The sequence below is a fragment of the Acanthisitta chloris genome, unplaced genomic scaffold (genome assembly GCF_000695815.1).
Source record: "Acanthisitta chloris isolate BGI_N310 unplaced genomic scaffold, ASM69581v1 scaffold497, whole genome shotgun sequence".
NCBI lineage: Eukaryota > Metazoa > Chordata > Aves > Passeriformes > Acanthisittidae > Acanthisitta > Acanthisitta chloris.
The window spans coordinates 49,248-67,648 of record NW_008683026.1 but is presented as its reverse complement, the minus strand read 5'-3'; the positions used below and the strand labels follow the sequence as shown (position 1 = coordinate 67,648).

Below are 18,401 nucleotides of genomic sequence, written 5' to 3'. Positions count from 1 at the left end.
TTCTGTATGATGCTAAGGCTGATGTTCCTTGCCTGCCCTCTGCTCTTGTAAGACCTGGAGTACTGTGTACAGTTCTGGTGTCCCTAACAAAAGAAGGACATGGAACTGTTGAAGCAAGTCCAGAGGATGCCACAAAGTTGGTAAGACTAGAGCACCTCCCCTACAAAGACAGGCTGGGAAAGTTGGGGCTGTTCAGCCTGGAGAAGAGAAGGTTGTGTGGAGACCTTCCAGAATCTGAAGGGGGTACAAGGAGGCTGGAGAGGGACTCTTTGTTAGGAACTCTAGCGATAGGACAAGGAGTAATGGGTATAAATTGAAAGAGGGAAATTTAGGAAGAAGACACTGGCACAGGTTGCCCAGGGAGGTTGCCCTGGCAGTGTTCAAAGCCAGGTTGGCTAAAGCCTTGAGCAACCTGCTCTGGTGGGAGGTGCCCAGGGCAGGGGAGAGGAACGAGATGATCTTTGAGGTCCATTCCAACCCCTTAATGTTCTTCAATTCCTCACCTCTTACACAGTGTGGACAGGGATGGGAAAAATAATTTCTCTCCCATTAATACCCATGAGGCTGAGTACTGAACCCCCAGTTTTGTGTCTGATCCTCTCTCCCATCACAGCAAGAATTTAACAGAGAACTCACTCAGGTGAATATAAAGACAGATTTTGACTTAATTGATCTTTGGCTTGAACAGCAGCCATGTAGTGCCCCGTCAGGCACTCCCTGACCACCACATTAATCTGAGCAGGATGAGAGGGGACAACCAGATTTATCTTTTTTATAAGTCTTCTGTGATTCTGATTCTCCTGCTTTGCTCACGCCACAGTCATTTCATCAGTTGTAATAAAGATGCTCATCTGATTTATAGTAGCATAATTGGGGACAGAATCAGGTCTTCTAGTCAAGCTAATCAGAATCAATCTAAAACTTCAGAGTGAAAACCACAAGGGAGATGTAGATTAAAGATGCTAGCAATTAACTCAGACCTCCTCATTGCTCCCAGGGAGACAGGAGGTTTACATTGTTTTTTCTGGGGTTAGTTCAAAGGTCTCTACAGAACAATTCCTTTTATTATGTCAAGAAGTTTTCATCATAAAAATCCTCATCTTTGAGCTCTGCCAGAATGTTTGCAAATTCTTGGCTCTGGTCCATTCGAGAGCAGGTTATGTTTTGCTTTAGTCTCAGCTCAAAAAAAAGAATCAGCCAAGGGAACAAACCCACCCAAACTACTTAAATTAGTGAATTCAAACCCTGAATTGCTGTGTATTAGAAAGCACTAATGGCTAGTGCCAGATGGATTGCTGCAGCTCAGCATCAACCTCGAGGTGCCACTAATCAATTGAGGAAAGTTTGGAAAATTACTGTGTGAAGTGAAGCAGAAAAGATAAGAGCTGAATGCAGAGCATACAGAACTCCAGCCTAGTCCTGAGCTTGCTCATGGCAACATTTCACTCTAAAATTACTTGAACTAACTTCATTTGTAGCAACAACCTCCTTAAATATGGCATAAAAATCACCACCCCACCCTTCATGAAAACCCCTACTGCTCTGGCAAACAGCAATTCCTTCTGATTTCAGCATTGCAGGTGTTGGTTGAACTTAGTGCTTGGCTGAAGCAGGAGATGGTCTAGAAATCCAGAGAAACTCAAGTGTTTCCAAAGCATTTGAAGTCTTCATCTTGACTGACATCTATAATTTGCACTCAGCCGCTTTTTCTTTGGCCTAAATTGAGTCCTTTGGGGAAGGATGGGCATTATCTGCATCAAAATCAATTACACTGAACCAAACAGCAACTCTGAGGAACTGCAGTGATCGTTTGGGTTTATTTACTCTTTATCTCATCATTCCCCTGGCCCTGCTGCAAGGCTTTTTGATATTTTATTTTTATAAACCTTATCAAGACAAGATCCAATGCTATAAATTGTGAGAGCTATTAATTACTCTGATGGTCTCAGTAAGTTTTATAAGGCCTTTAGCATCCATTTCTGAAAGCCTCTTATCTATGTATTCTGCCCTCTTGGGCACATTGATTTGGCTTGCAGGCACTGCCCAGTGCATAACAGAGTATTCCACAGGCAGATTGGTTGGCAGATAATCAAATCACTATTTTTGATGTCAACTTCACAATTTTAATTATTTCCTCATGAAACGTGTTGTTAAGTAATGTCTGTGGTCAGAAAAACCAGGTTTTATTATATAATATCCTGTCTTTTCACTTTGAGGACTTGCTCATTTTAGCCATTTCTTTCTAAATTGAGATTCTTGCAAAGCATGAATCTGCTCTGAAAAGTGGCCCTGAAAGACAAAAGAAAGGAAACTGCATCCTTTCATGTCTTGGCCTCCTGACCTCTCAAATTTGTTCCTCAAAAATGCGATCCCTGCTCAATGCTATCAGTTCTCAGTGGATCTTGAAAAGCAAAGTGCACAATAAAGTGTGCAATAAAGTCAGACATTGCACTAATGCTGTTGGTGGCGGTCCAAAATCTCATGAAAGTGAATCTCCAGGCTTAAAAAAATCACATAAAACTCAACAAGTTTTGCTGCAGAAGGCAGGTGAGTTGTTGTCTCTATTTCACACTAAATAATGCAAAATCCTCATCTGACAGCAAAAACCTCCTGATTTCAGCTGACTGCTGCTCCTAACAAATCCCACCTCAGTCCATATTCATGAGGTTTGATTTACTGTGATAATTATTCTCTATCTCCATTGTTTGTGTAAAGTATCTTTTGCACAGGGAATGTATTTAACTGTTTGACTTCAGCAATAACGAGTCCATTATCACAGAGAGCCCTGTAAATCAGAGTTTTATAGCAGAGCAAAGCTGGAAGATGAAGAGTTTGCTATGAGAAGGGAACCAAAGGCAGACTGAGAGCCCTGCTTACAGATGAGTATATCTTACAACTCGTTTCAAATTACATTAGAGATTCTTAGGGCAAAGGGTGCACGGGTTCAAGCACAATGAGCCTTCACAAAACACATTTCAGGTGTCCAAGTGTCTAAGCTTTAGCCATTCACACTAATCAGTGTGTGTAGGTGTGGGTGTCTTGTTCTCCTGGATGGATCCACTGACTCAACCACCTGGGACATCAGGGTAAAGGAGCTGAACCTTTGGCTCAGCATACAAGTCTTCCCTAGTCTCATGCAATAGCAACAACTGATCATGGAGCAGGTTTGGGGCAATCAAACCAAATTAAGACTTGCCTGTAAGAATTATGGACTCACAGAATATCCTGAGCTGGAAGGGACCCACAGGAATCATCCAGTTCAAATCCTCTCTCTGCACAGGACACCTCAACAATCCCATCCTGTGCCTAAGAGCATTGTCCAAATGCTCCCTGAGCTCTGTCAGGCTTGGAGCCATGACCACTGCCCTGGGGAGCTGTTCCAGTGCCCAAACACCCTCTGGGGGAAAAATCTTCTCCTAATAACCAACCTAAACCGCCTCAACACAACTTCATGCTGCTTCCTCAGGTCAATTGTTGATGTACCTCAAGACCAATAGCTTTTTGATCTCCGAACTGGACTCCACCTTAGGCCACATCTTGCTGCAGGCATCCCTCTTCCTACTCCATGATTCAGGTAGGATGAAACTCTTGCAAAAATCCAGGTTTCTGGGTCCCTCCAATACCTCCTATAGGTTAGTCGGCCACACCTGGAATCAGGGTGACCTCTTTGACTTGTACTATACAGGACAATTCCTTCTAACCTTCAAAATGAAGATCTTCCAAAAGGAACTAACCCTCTTGGAAGCACACTCCAAGATGCTTTAAAGGGACTGGATATTTTTAGATCGGGTATTCAGCATGAAAGCTCCTCAAATGCAGAAAATGATGTTTATTTGGCTGACCAAATTACAAAAAAGCAACACCAACAAAACTCAAACCCCATCATTTAGAGGGAAATATTTGCAGTGATCCAAAACAGATTCAAGTTGAGTGACAAAGCATCATCTTGAAGCAGTGGAAATGAAAAGCTTCAAACCCCTTTCCTTGCCAAATTCAGCACAGATAAGCATTGTTGACACATATCTCCAATTTAAAGAATGAAGCATTTGACAAAAATAGTACTTTTGGCCAAAAAGCTATCTACTCAGTGAACACCAAAAACATGGGCACCCAGTGTGACAGCTGCTTCTGAAAGCATGGCCCAAAAAACTACACTGCACACAAATACAACTGCAGTTGGAAGCCTCAGCCACTTTTAATTCTGCCTCAGTGTGCCTTTTGGCTCTTCCCCAAAATCTTTGGGAGTACTGGAAGTAGAAGAGAGGTTGCAGCAGAAAGGCAAGCAAGAGGATTAGTAGCATCTTTGTGCAATACCCTTCAGACACTGAGGAAACCATTCCTGAGCTGGTCCCCAAAAGGTCCTCATGAATATTCATCTGAGTGCCAGCCCAGCTAGGAGGAAGATGTGTGAGTAGGACCCAAGAGTAGGACAAGAGGGAATGGCTTCCCATGGACAGGGGGCAGGGTGAGATTGGATATTAGGAAGAAATTCTTCCCTGTGAAGGTGCTGAGGCACTGGCACAGGTTGCCCAGAGAAGCTGTGGCTGCTCCATCCCTGGAAGTGCTCAAGGACAGGTTGGATGGGGCTTGGAGCAACCTGGGCTAGTGGAAGGTGTCCCTGCTCGTGGCAGGGGAGTGAAGCTAAATGATGTTTAAGGTCCTTCCAACTCATTCATTCCACAACTCTATGAATGACACTGTCAATTCTGTCCTGCCAGTAGGTCCCAGATGGGAGGTTTGTGCTTCTTGTCTCCTCAGACAAGATCTTTTCTTGATCGAGTGACTCCAGGCTCACTCTTGTGTTTGGCCATAGCAGAAGTGCATTGAAGCACATACAATCTTTACTTTAACTCACACAGAAGATATGGTTCTCATTAAAGTTTTAGCTGAAAGATTTTCAGGCAAGAAAGAAATCCTCAGGGAAGGATTTCAATCATGATGAACAGCAGCTGAAACAACGTGAAGTGTGCAACGGCTGTGATACCGATCAAGGCACCGCATGATAGTGAAATGAGACAAATGAGCTTTCCTCTTTCCAAACCTGAGCTCTCCCCCAAGCCCTATACCTGCCCAGCTGGCCCATCCCCAGGCACAGCTAGCCAGGGTGCAGAGCCTGGCAGAAGCAGAGTCAGTAACATGGACACCAAACAAGCTCCTCATCAGCACACAGCACCCGGTCAAAATGAATAAGTTCTTGATTGGATTGAGATAGCTTCCATGAGCTCCCAGGGGCTTTCCTGACAAGCTGGAGCACTGAAGAGGTAACTTCACATCCAAACAAAAGGCTCTTTGGGCAGGTGGCTGCAGCATGTGGCTGTCAGTGCCAGCTGTCACACCTGCTCCGGCAGCCTGCCAGTGCCTTCGCGGGGATGGATCTGCTGAAGGACAAATGAAGCAAGAAGTGGGTGGCAGCAATTCCCCTACTTTCCCACCCCAAACGTGTTCACTCTCACCCACACCTCCATGGCTGTGACATCCTCGTAGCTTTGGTGAGACCAAGTGCAAAGAGAACTTCTCCACCTGAGCACACGATTGAGATAACACCCTGAACTCTCACTGCTGCTGACAATTCCTACATTGCTGCTCTCCTTCCAGACGTCTTCCAGATTGGTGAAGGGACCTGAGCACAAGTGCTGTGAGGAGAGGCTGAGGGAACTGGGGTTGTTTAGCCTGGAGGAGGCTCAGGAGTGACCTTATCACCCTCTACAACTCCCTGACAGGAGGTTGGAGTCAGGTGGGGATTGGTCTCTTCTCCCAGGCATCCAGCAGGAGGACAAGAGGGCACAGACTCAAGCTCTGCCAGAGGAGGTTTAGGTTGGATATTAGGAAGAGAGTTTTTACAGAGAGAGTGATCAGGCATTGGAATGTGCTGCCCAGGGAGGTGGGGGATTCACTGTACCTGGAGGTGTTCGAGATGAGACTGGATGTGGCACTTAGTGGCATGGCCTAATAACCACGGTAGGATTGGACTCGATTATCTTTGAGGTCTCTTCCAACCCAGTTGATTCTATGATCTTTCTTCAGGAGATGATTCAGCTTTTCCTTTCCTGGGCATTCTTATGTTGTGTGCCTGCTGGGCTGTCTTCAGCTCCTGTGAACACAACCAGGTTTTCTTCTCCCTGACAGCTCTGCGAGGGCTGCTGAGTGCAAAACAGTCTCCTCAGAGAAATCTCTTTCTGGGGCTTCCCAGTGATGGGCCAGAGATGTGTTACCTGTATCACTTGATTAATTTGTTAACTGAGATGTCTTCTTAAGCAAAACCTCAGAGAAGTAACTTGTGTTCAAAACAACATCAACCAGAAAATAAGATCATGAATCTGACAGCTGCATCCAGGGACTAATTTCAAGAGAGTCTTTTATTAATGAAGCCCCTTAGAAAGCACAACTGCTGCTGAGATACAGGTGAAGAGGCCACAGTAAAGGTCACTCAGGCAGCACCAGCAGTGTCACAGCCCCTCTAAACTGCCAGACAAATCTCTCTTGTATTGGATGGACACTTCCTGATGTACATGAGCATTTCCTGAAACATCCATGTATTTTTTCCCAACATATTTTGCTCCCAAAGTTCAGTCCTACCAACTGTATTCTGGAAGCAGGCACAGAGGAACAGTGTGTTCCTTTCACCTTGTCTTGGTTCTGCCCAGCTGATGGTTAGCACTCTAACTAGTTTGGCCAAAAGCAAAGTGCTAGTACAGGCATTATGTTTCTACAAATCATCCATGAAATCATCCAGCGATGGTTCTGTGGTTTTCAAAGCAGCCTAAAATCATCTCTTCTTCCCAAACTGTGCATCTTACCACCCACTCAACCCTCTTTTCTTTTACCAGGGTTTCTGTAGTCAGGCCTGGCCACCCCGAGGCTGATGGTTAGGAAGGTGCCAGGGTTTTGGTTGCTCCACTGAGGCTGTCAGTAATTCAAATTAAATTGGCCTTTGGTTAGGTGGGTAATTCATCATCCCCAGTGTGACAACAATACCTGTAATTACTGCTCCTATTGTTGCGGCTGAAATTCATGTGCAATAAAGGGATCTTAATATCATGCCAAACCTCACAGTTAATTTAGGTTCCATTTCCTTTCATTTATTCTGTAATAAGCTAATTAGTTCACATAATTTGCCATTGAACGTGCCTTTGTAACAAATATATACACGAATTAGCCTATTACACAACAAATGAGGGGAATCAAAACATGAATCATTTGCAGGATTACATAAGGAATTATTATCCTTTCCCACACCCAGAGATGCAGCCATTGCCTTTATTACTTTCAGGGTTTTTTATTTGCACCAGGTTGTTCTCCTGTCTGGTGCCTCTGGCTTCCTCTTCTACTTGGAAGGTCAACAACACATTTCACAGTTCAGTACGTCCTGCTGCCACCTGCCACAGATCTTGCAAGTTCAGGATCACTACCATGGAGTGAAATGTCTTTCAGCTTGGCTGCTTAAAGCCCAGTTCTGGCAGCTGAAAGAGTTTGTCCATACTGCTACCTTGGAGCACCATTTGCAGGATGTTTTGCAGTACAGACCTTCAGAGTTCCCTGTCGAAGTCTGCTTTGGGTTTGGTTTATTCATGGTCTGCACAGGATCAGCCTGTGCCTTTGAAAACTCCTGGGCACAACATGCAGTCACTGCACTTGGAAGATTCCTTCCACATCTCACCAGTGGGGATCATTTCATCAGCCTCCCTCCTGACAGCTCTTAAACCATGCTAGATCACAGAATGGGTTGGGTTGGAAGGGACCTTAAAGATCATGCAATTCTATCCCCTGCCATGGGCAGGAACACCTTCCACTAGATCAGGTTGCTCCCCATCCAACCCTTGAACACTGCCAGGGTTGGGGCAGACACAGTTTCTCTGGGCAACCTGTGCCAGTGCCTCACCACCCTCACAGGGAATACTTTCCAATATCCAATCTAAACCTACTGTCAGTGTGAAGCCATTCCCCCTTGTCCTGTCACTCCAGGCCCTTGTAAACAGTCACTCTTCATCTTTCTTGTAGACTCCCTTCAGGCACTCGAAGGCTACAATTAAGTCACCCCAAAGCCTTCTCTTTCCAGGCTGAGCAAACCAACTATATTTCCAACTCATTTGGGATAAATCATGAGAGATGCTCCATGCAGCTGAGTCCTAAGATTGCCGTGATGGCCCCTGGAGGTTTGTCAGACCTCGAGTCTCACTCCAAATTATAACTCTTGCAAAGCACCACGTATTCATTATTCCACAGAATAACTGATCAAGACAATTGGAGCTGTCTCATCCAAGTGCTTTCTGCCCAGTAATTCTATACCAAATCACACAGCAGCTCCTGAGCTACTAAAACCATCAGTTCTACTTTCTGTACTACTTACTTTGAGGCCTCATCTAAGTGCTGACCTGGTGCTACCAAGCTTCAGCTATTAAATGCAATGAGAGCACAGCTCAATAGCTTTATTTGTTAAATGTTCTCTGCTTACAGCAATTGTTTTGATTTAGCATCCCACCTCTTGCAGTAATGATTTACTCTTTCCATAGCCAAGTTAAGCAAGCACCTTGCTCCCAACAGCTGCCTCTTTAACTAGAGTTATATTGTTTTCAGCTTCTAAAAATGAGCCCTTGCACCTAAAAGGAATAAAGACATAAGGAGAAGTTTTAGCTGGAAATCCTCTTTAGTATTTAGATGGTCTAAGCAGCACTGAAACCAATCATAAACCTCCTGGCAGCTGCCAAAATGATCTATGGATACCAAATCCAACTTTGCCAGACACTCTGCTCTGCCCCAAGGGATCAGCTGGAATCTCTCCGGTGGCTGGTGTGTTCTTCCTGGGTTAAAGCTGCATATGTTCAGGTTGAGGAAATAAAATACCAAGATGAAATAGAAAGTTGCAGCCTGCAAAAAGGCTCTAGAAGTCAAAAGGAAGCAGGACACCTTGAGAAGCTCCTGCTCATCCTGAATGACCTGGCACAACCCATTGCCCTCTGCCCTTTTCCTGGTAAGAACATCTATGCCCTGTGGTGGGAGCCAGACCAGACCTCCTTGACACATCCATCAGCTCTGTCAAAGGGCAGGAAAAGGAGAATGTAGGAGCAGCCAGAGTCTCATCTACCTGGATTTCTCGCTTTCCTTTATCCAACACTCAGTACCACTCAGCAGCTTCTCTCTTGACATACCAATTCCAGGAGAGAACCAAAGCATTTTCACAAATAGTCTAGGAGAGACTTAGGATCTGTCTGAATCCTTCTGCATTTGGTTTGAAGCCTCTAATACCAGCAGCAATGTGATTCAAGGCAAGCTGCTGTGACAGCAGGAGAGCAGACAAGATGCTCAGAGCAAGCACTTGCTGCTTTACAACTCCCAGGTGAAAACTGAAAGTTATTGAGTTCATGGTATAATATGAAACTAGAAGGAAATTCGTCAATTAAATGTGGAGCTCTGAATGTGTAATTATTCAGCATTAACAAAACTAAAAGGAGAATTCTTTTCTCCTTTAGGAATAGATGTCATCTGTACTTCAGGAGGACTAAATAAAGCAGGGTATCTAGCCAAAAACATCAAGAAGTTTGTACTAAAAACGAAGTGTCAATTAAAAATGGAAAGCAGTACATGGATCATATCAAACAGGGCAGTCCCAGGGGACCACAACCTTTGGACTGTGTGAAGGAACCCTCCAATGTTCCAGAGCTACAAATGCTTTGAAAATGTTTTTGTTGCTGGAGTGTTTTGTCAGCTGCAAAGGCTCCTCCAGGCTGAACTAGAAGCACTTTGGTCTGTAGTGAAGAGCTGTAGAGATGGGGATCATGAGACTGAAACTCCACATGAGCAGTATCTCCTCATAGGTATTCTAGCCAGGACAGATTTTTCCTTCCTTCATCATACCATACTAACCAATGTCACCTTGTAATTCTAGAAGTAAGCTCCAACCATGCCATCAGATTCCTACATTTTAGAATGAAATTAAGTCTTGCTTGAGAACTTCAGCACCACTCTCACTACAGCAAAAAAAGACCTTAATTCTCAAAAGTCCTGGGGATTCATTTGACTGCAGAGCTAGAACCCTCCATACTTTCAGCTGCCTTGAGAAGTATTTTTCCCTCTTCTAAAGTGCACTAAAAAGCTTATTCTCTCCAAATACTCTTTTGCACCATTTGTGCAGTTATTGTCTGATTCACTTATTCCAAGTGTCTTTATTTTCTGTTTCACTTGGGTGCAAGCAAATTCCATTCTCTGATGCATTTATCAAACCCTTTCCAAGCACAAGACAACAAACCCAGAAACAGGAAAAGACCTTTAGGAGAATCCTACCTGAAAAATAGCTATCCAGGCATAGCCAATGTTATCAAAATTGATAGCTCCGTTGTGCGGGTTCACGTCCCCTGCCATGCACACGTTGTAATACTGGTTCCAGTTGATGCAGGAGTTCCTGCTGCTGAAGTCAGGGTTGTACAAATTTGGGGTGTAGGAGTCCATGCTCAAGGTGCACTCCACCTTGTACTCCTTCCTGTTTGGGATGTTGGAGCATTTCTGCATTCCGTTCTCACGGTGCGAGGAGCAGATGAATGGGTTCTCCTCCGCCTCGTCCGTGCGGTAGTAGGGGTGCAGGAAGGTCAGGTTGTATGTCCTGCAAGGGGAAGAAAGAGAAGGATCAGAATGAATGATTCATCCCTTGTTTCAGCAGCAGCAAAAGGTGCTGTTTCTGCCCCTGGTTTGGCTGTGTTATCTCTCCTTTGCCCCCTCCAGCACCTCAGACTGGGGACAGCAAGTCCCAGTTGAGATTCCAACCCTGTAAGTGCCTGTAAGGCACCAGTGATCCTTCACTTAAAGATCAGCCTGAGTTTCCTCAAGCAAACAGGGAACTTTAAAGTATGAAATGAAAGGGGAGAGAGAGAAAAATCCCAGCAGGTCAGGTGCTTCCCAAAAATCTAGGGCAATTTTTATTGCTATGTAAAGACTTTAAGATGACTTTTCTGATGCCCAGCACAGCCGATGGCAAAGCAGCTTTCCAACAAATTTGCCTTCAGCATGTGCCTGATGAGCTGAACTTGCACAAGGAGAGATCCAGCCACAGGCCATCCTGAATTCCTTCTGTACTTACATAAGAAAAGAAAGAGCTCACATTAACCAGAACCATATGCTTCCTGCATATCTAATTTAATTGGCTTGGATGAAATTTATGGCTCTGTTACAGCTAAGATAAGCAGCATGGCAGGGATGTGCCTTTTCCCAAGTTGCGTCCAAGATCAGTGCCCAGGACTTTTCAAGCTGTTTGATCAGCATCAGTGAGATCCAGCAGCACTCACTGCTGAAGCACTGCTCCAAACAAGAAGGTGCACTGCCCTAGAGCTGACTTTATACACTGTGTTCAGAGCTTCAGGGCCCTCAGATGTTGTATAATCATCAGCAGATAAGGGAAAGGCAACACACACATTACCTGAGCAAGTGAGATGGGGTAGGAGATAAGCAGGTGATTCTTCAAGGCAGGACAGCTCTGTTTTTATCTCCTCCTGAGTGTCCCTGTCTATTGAATAAATTTGGCTCTAATGAGTGCCAAACTAGTGTTATTCAATGCAATTGCTTGAAATTGCTCCCCAAACCCCTTGAGTCAAGCAGGAGTCACTCAGCGACTGCACTTTGAGAGAACAATTGCTGCAGGGCAGAGCTGAGGAGAAATTAGCCCTGAACAACTTTCCTGGGGAATTTGATTCTCTTCCATCAATGAATTACTTGAGAAGGGTGTTAAGGGTCCATCCAGCTTCAGGAATAGGCAAGAGGAGCACAGCACAGGAATTGGGCATTGTTGGCAGGTAATTAAATAAATTCTCAGCCACTCCCCTCCCACTGCACTGTGTTCCTACGCCTCTAGACATAACTGTAACATCTTCCCTGTTTCTATGCTTTAGATTCAAGACAAGAAAAACTTGAAAGATGTTTTTCCTCTAAGACTGCCTGATAGCCTTCTCCTTTCCCTCCTGCCAGCTGGCTTCACTTGGAGGAAATTTCCAATATAAAACAAAGCAAAGAACAGGCCAAGGGCTATGCCAGCACCACATTTCCTAAAGATAAGATACTCCAACCAGCAGTTTGTCACACAAGGGAGGTATCACAGAGGATAAAACACACTGAAGTGCAGGGATATTCCCAGGAGAGTTACAGACTTGGACAAAGACAGCTGGGGAAGTTGGGAGAAGAAACAGAGGGAGGAGAAGAGAGTTCACCCAAGAAGTGACTTCTCCTAACTCACAAGTGGCAGCAGAGCCCTGTCAGCTCTGTTTTGGCCTTGGTGGGTACATTGAGAGAGGCTCAGTTCAGATGCAAAGGGCTCCTAGACCACACCTGGGACATCTCTGCTCACAGCCACAAGGCCTGTCTGAGCCTTCTCCCCTGCTCTGGGAGGACTCTGCACCACTACCACACATGATGCAGCCCAGGACAGAGTCATTCCAGCATGACCAGCCTCAGCAAGGACATTTTCTTCTGAAATCTCCATTGACACGTGTTCATAGTCCCTGATTAATCACCTTCATTTCAGCCTCCAGAGCTGATCTCTTATCTCCTGAGTTGCTCATCCCAGCTGGGCAAGGTCACTGCTAGCCACAGAGCAGTGTGCCAGCCAATTTCACTGAAGTCCATGTTGGAGGGAAGGAACATAACCAGATTAGGTACCTACAGGTCCAATCCTCCTCCCATTGGAACTGGAATGGCCCTTGATGAGACACACACACAGATTTGAGATGCTTTGTGCATCCCATGAGTCACCATTTAGGAAGCTTTGGGTTGAAGAAGAACTGCTGCCTGCAGACACAGTGCCCTGGGCTGGGATCTAACAAGCTGTGTAGAGAAGACCTGGGCACACACCATCTGGAGAACCAGAAGAATGACACAGTTTAGTGGCTGTGGGAGGAAAATCAAACCAGGCAAACAAAGCACAGCTTGGCTGTGAAGGGTGGGTGAAGCTTGACTTGGTCCTGCTGCTGCCTAATTGATTTTATCCTCCCTTGTCTCTGCCTTCCTCATCTTTGTAATTGTTCCCAAAACCATTTACAAACTAAAAGTTGTCCCTATAACAGGTCAAAATCAGTTGTGTGGAGGCAATTTCTGCCCAGCCCTTCCCTCTTCCCTGTCTGCCCAGGGCACAAACACCATGAACATCCATCCAGCTGGGAAGGACCCACATCTGCCTTGATGCTCTGCCACCACCAAGTGAGAGGAGAAGGGACACATCAAGTGTCAGCAAACATTGCAAATTTAAGACCTTTTCTTAGTTCTGCTGCTTGAAGACCTTTCTGGCAAAACCAAAAAGGGGAAAGAAGGAAGGAGAGCAAGAAGGAGAGCAAGAAGGAGATGCAAGAGTGATGCAGAGTGAGGGAATCCCCAACATCCACAAAATAAATGAGTTAGTTCTGCCAACACCATCTACCTCCACGTACAGGAAGGATCAGCCTGACTTCCCTGTTACTTGCCAAAGAGTAGAGTGCAAATAACTTATTAATGCTAATGAATCCACTAATCACAAGCCCCTGGTGCTCTGGGAAAAAGACATGAGAAGCTAAGCCTCCGAATGGATTTGTTATCACATTAGAGAGGATTAACACCCCTCTCCCAGTCAGCTGCCCTCTGCACATCTTCCTCTGGGCTTGCAGTAGCTTTGCAATGTGTTTTCCTTTCTCTGTCCCCAGGCATGTTCCTGTGGAGGAAGGACAACAGCAGGGCAGGAAAGTCCATTCTCTTCCACGTCAAAGGAATTATTCTCTACTCCATCTTCCCCCAGGCTGTTTTCCCACCCTAATCATGTCATGCAGGACATCATCTACAACCACTGAAGTATGGGATGTGTATGCTGAGCACAATCCTGCTACAGCTTTCCAAAGAGCAAAGGAGGAAAGGAAAAAGGTGGAATAAACTCAGCACAGAGCAGGATATGTTCCCTGCAAGAGGAGGCTGCTCTTAGAGGAAATCCCACTGCCAATCCAGCACTGCACCACAGAGCAATGCCAGGAGGAGCAATTAAGCACCTTCCAGACAAACTCAGGAGCTGCCTGTGCCTCCTCACAGCTCTGCACCAGCCAAAGAGCCAAAGGCAGTACAATGCTGAGCAGGTACAGAGTTAATTAAGACTGAAGAGTTCACATTATAACTGTCCTGCGGCATTAGAGTAACACAAAGCACTTCACAGCTCTCTCCCCTCTCCTGCTTCCAACCCACTGAGTTCCTTGAAAGGCTTCAGGACAGGAAAACGCTGCTCTGCATAACACCACACAAGGAGCAGCCCCAGCAGCAACAGCCCAGACAAGCTGGGGGTGACCCAATTGCTTTATTTACAGGGAGAACAGCTCAGGATGGCAGGAAGGAGCCAGAGGGGCTGTGTGGGATAGACACACATCCTGGAGATCTAACACATAAACTGCTGACTCTGCTTGCCCTTCCCACACAGACACACTGAGCCTTCCTTTTTCACACCAGACCAACCAAAAAAGTCCTTGTGGGATTCCCCCTCCAGCTCCCACTGTCAGGATCTCTTGCCCTTGCTCACAGAACAGTGGAGACCAACCTGGCACTGCTGTTCCATGCCAGGGGAAACACAGTCCTCCCAGTGATCTCCTCGAGGCTTGAAGAGTTGGTCTGAGCCACTACAGACTTCCAAAACATCACTCTGATCCTCAGGGCTGGCCAAGGAGTAACAGCTTCTCCCATGTCCCAGACAGCAGTGTTTGCCATCCCACTACTGCAACAGCCCAGGAACTGCCTCTAATTCCTTCAAAGTCACTACTAAGAGTCCTTAAACAACCTCCTTCCAGCACAACATTGCACTGCAATGGTGCAATTCTCAAAAGAAAGAGAGAGAGAGAGAAAGGAGATATTTCCAGTGCACCTCAAAGAAGTCCCCAAATTTTGATCAGAATGTGCTATATTTAAAAATACTTTCTTTCCTTGAAGCCAACTTTCAAGGGGGATTGAAAAGAAAAGGTTTCCACAGGAAGAAGAATGATGGCAAGAATCAAAGCCACTTCTTCCATCTGATGCCTCCAGTAAAGCTAAAAGCTCAGAAAGCTGCTGGCAGTGAGGGTGCAGGGAAGGATGCAAGAAACTATACTTGAAGTACCTGTCTCTGAGTTTGCTTACACCTTTACTCCAGAAAACTTGCAGCTGTGACCCTTCCCTGCCTGGCCCCTGAATTCTGTTCAGGTGGTCACCCTCAGTTTAAAGCAGTTTTGCTTTCATCTGGGAGGGTTTGGCACCACCACCCAGGTGAGCTCCTCCAGTAACTCAGGTCTTCCCTCTGCAGGGCTGTAAGGAAAATCTGTGCCAGGACCATTGTGCTCAGCCCCAGACTGGGTGCATAGACCTCCTGTCCATCCATCCATTCTCCAGCCCACCTCAGCCTGCTGAAGGGCTGGAAATCTGTGCCCAGAGAAGCTGTGGATTCCCCTTCTGTGGAAATGTTCAATTGGATGGGAATGGGAGCAACCTGGTCTAGTGGAAGGTGGCACTGCCCTTGGCAGGGGGCTGGAACTGGATGAGTTTTAAGGTCCTTTCTAATCTAAACCATTCCATTATTCTACAATCTCTAAAGCAACAAGAAGATGTAATCCTGAGGTGCTTCCCATGCCACTCTATGCCTTTTTTTCTCCATTACAACCTGCTGTTGGGGTGTTGAAGACCACTGCAGGAGTGAACCATGTCCTGATGCCTAGAACTACAGTTTCAGGAAATCGGTTGCATCTGCATTCCCCAAAATTTCCACACCAAGCTCCAAAAAATTGGGATGGGTTCTAGCTGCAAGTGGAGGAATTGTCTCATTGCAGGCAGGTTTCTCAGGTCTGAAGCTAATGCACATAAACACAGCCCTAGCCAGTAGCATCAGTCTGGGTGACAGTACCAGAACACTCCACATTTGTCACACTGATCCTGGCTCCAGGAGAGCTGGAGTAGCCCTGCCTGGCAACACTCCTGCCCCATGGGTGGCCAGCAGCCTTCTTTCTCCAAATTTCTCTGGAATGCTGGAACTTCAATCACAGCATCCCCAAGCACATGGCATTAAGCAACAGGACTTGGGCAGAGCCACCCAAATTCACCACTACCTGCTGCTGGAGGGGACCTAGAAACCAGCTCAGAGCTGGGGTGAAGGAGGAAGGAGAACTACCTGCTGCTGGAGGGGACCTAGAAACCAGCTCAGAGCTGGGGTGAAGGGGGAAGGAGATCTCTTAAACACCTCTTCAAACACAGCTCCTGAGGCTCAGCCCAGAGCCTGACTCTGCCTTCCCTGACTGGGACCAAGACCCTGATAAGAAAATCCTCCAACGCCTTTGATGCTGCTAATGGCCATTACATAAGAACCTGCTTAATATCTGTACTTAGCAAACGTTTCCCCTGTGGTTCATTTTAAAAGCTTCACTTTGTAGAAAATCACACAGCATTTAGAATCCTGGTCAAAGAGATGAGAGAGGCTTGTTGAAGCTAATTACAGCCCTGCACTTCTTGAGCTCCAAGCACTGCTCACACATGGTGCCTGTCCCAGCAACAGGCTACCCCAGCAGAGCTATAACACCACAATTTGGACTTTTAAATGATGGCTCAGGGGTCACTCTGAGCCTGGAGAGTCTTGGTGACCAGCAAATACCTGCTGTGGATACAGGGAAGTTTGGAGGTTGGAGCATCAATATGTTGGAGCAGAAGCAAACACACATGACATCAATTTTCTGCCTTTCAGCACCTCTGATGGGATGAGGAAGTGCCATCAGAGCTGGTCTGCAGGACAGAGAAAGGCTCAGAGAGCTGAAAGTCACAGGACTGATTAGAGACAGCAACAGGACCTGGGGAAGCACTTAGGGATAATCTCTGCTTGTCTTCCAGACAATACAAGTTGTAGACAGCAGATGATTACATACAGATGTAATTACAGGTTCCATCTTCTCTTCTAGAGCTGGAGTTGCCCTGAGTAGCCTCCCTCAGGCACTTCCTCACCTCTGAGCCACCGACAGCTGCAGTAGTCTCTGACAGGAGCCCTTCGGAAGGGTTTTCCCAGGCAAACCTCCCTTTCCTGAGAAAGCCTGAAGGCTGCACTTGGTTTTCTTCTTTTCGTTGTTTGGTGGGTTTTAAGGTGTCCTTACACCTCTGAGGGAGCAGGTGCACAACAGCCTGAGCTCAGTGTCCTGCTGAGGGAGCAGCAGGAGCCAGGGTGCCCCATGGCATGGGATAAGCCAGGAGCCATCCCAGTGCCAGCAGCACCTCCATGGTCAGACTCTGAACACAGCAGGCAGAGCCCAGGGCTGGCAGCAGGGTCCAGTCCAAGCTCCAGGCATGGCAAACAATGAACCACATCCAGGGAACTCAGGCAGGAGCCAAAGAAGCCAGGAACAAAGAGATGGAGACAGGCACACCACCAGCACAGCCCAAAGCAAGGCTAAGAGCCATGGGCTGAGCTTAAATAGAGCTGCTGGGCCATGGGCAGGGTGTGGGTGGGTGGAGGGGTGGATGTCAGGTGATGCTCAGGGCAATGAAGGCACATTAGCACCATGAACACCTGGCAGGGATGCTGGTCTACGCACCTGCCTAGCCTGGAAGAACCAAATCTAAAGTTTGCATCATTAAGGTTGGACTTGAAGATCTTGGAAGTCTTTTCAAACCTTAATGATTCTACGATTCTGTCTAAAAGAGCAGGTGCTGCCCATCTCTGCTGCCTGTTGCAGACTGAGAGCTGTGCTCAAATGCCTTTAATGCCTTTCACATCAAATTTCTTACCTTAATACACCTACAAAGATTTATCCATGTGTTCCAGCAGCAGCTCCATGGTGCAGCCACCTCACCAACCCCCTGCCAGGTGCTGAGGTGTGCTTGGTGACCCCCCAGACCTGTATGATTTGGGAGACCGGCAATTTTAGGAGAGCTGTAATCCCTTGTTTGTTCTAAATCCTTAAATTCCCAGAGTCAGGGATCTCAGCTTCCTCAGGCAGAGATAATCCAAACCACTAACATCCTTGTCCTTCAGAAAGAGCCACTCAAACCCTCAGTAAGTTGCTGATAAGTGGTTTTTTTCAGACAAAAAATTCCTAGCAGGACTCAGAGCCCTGCTGAGCACTGAGATTACTCCAGCAGGAGAAAGAGAGAGGAAGAAAAGTCGGAGAATTTTTGATTTTGCTGTACTTACATTGCAAGATTCCTGTCTAGGAAACACCTGTTCCTCAGCAGCCCTGCCCAGAGCTGCACACCAACGATCCCAAAGATGAAGAAGACAAAGAAGCACAAGAGGAGGACGTTGCCTAACATAGGCAGAGTATCTAAGAGCAGGGTGACCAGTATGCGCATACCTGTGGGGAGAAGGAGAAACCCAGTTAGAGGAGTCCTTTGGTGGGGTGGACACACCATTCCCAGCTTGGCTTTGCAGCCACTGCATCCTGCTCAGAAAAATTTAGAGGTTTGTATTTTCCCCT

The 18,401-nt window shown here is 46.4% G+C and overlaps 1 protein-coding gene across 1 annotated transcript in view; it reads right to left on the bottom strand.

Moving 5' to 3' along the window:
• The window catches only part of CACNA1H (calcium channel, voltage-dependent, T type, alpha 1H subunit), a gene marked incomplete at its 3' end in the record, with an annotated part of 121,074 nt that overhangs the window by 89,859 nt on the left and 12,814 nt on the right, over positions 1 to 18,401 (bottom strand). Inside the window, exons 4-5 of the mRNA XM_009078739.1 lie at positions 18,119 to 18,278; positions 10,279 to 10,594 (exon numbers count right to left, since the gene is read on the bottom strand). Coding sequence (XP_009076987.1) covers positions 10,279 to 10,594; positions 18,119 to 18,278 — 476 coding nt within the window. The remainder of the gene's footprint in view (positions 1 to 10,278; positions 10,595 to 18,118; positions 18,279 to 18,401) is intronic.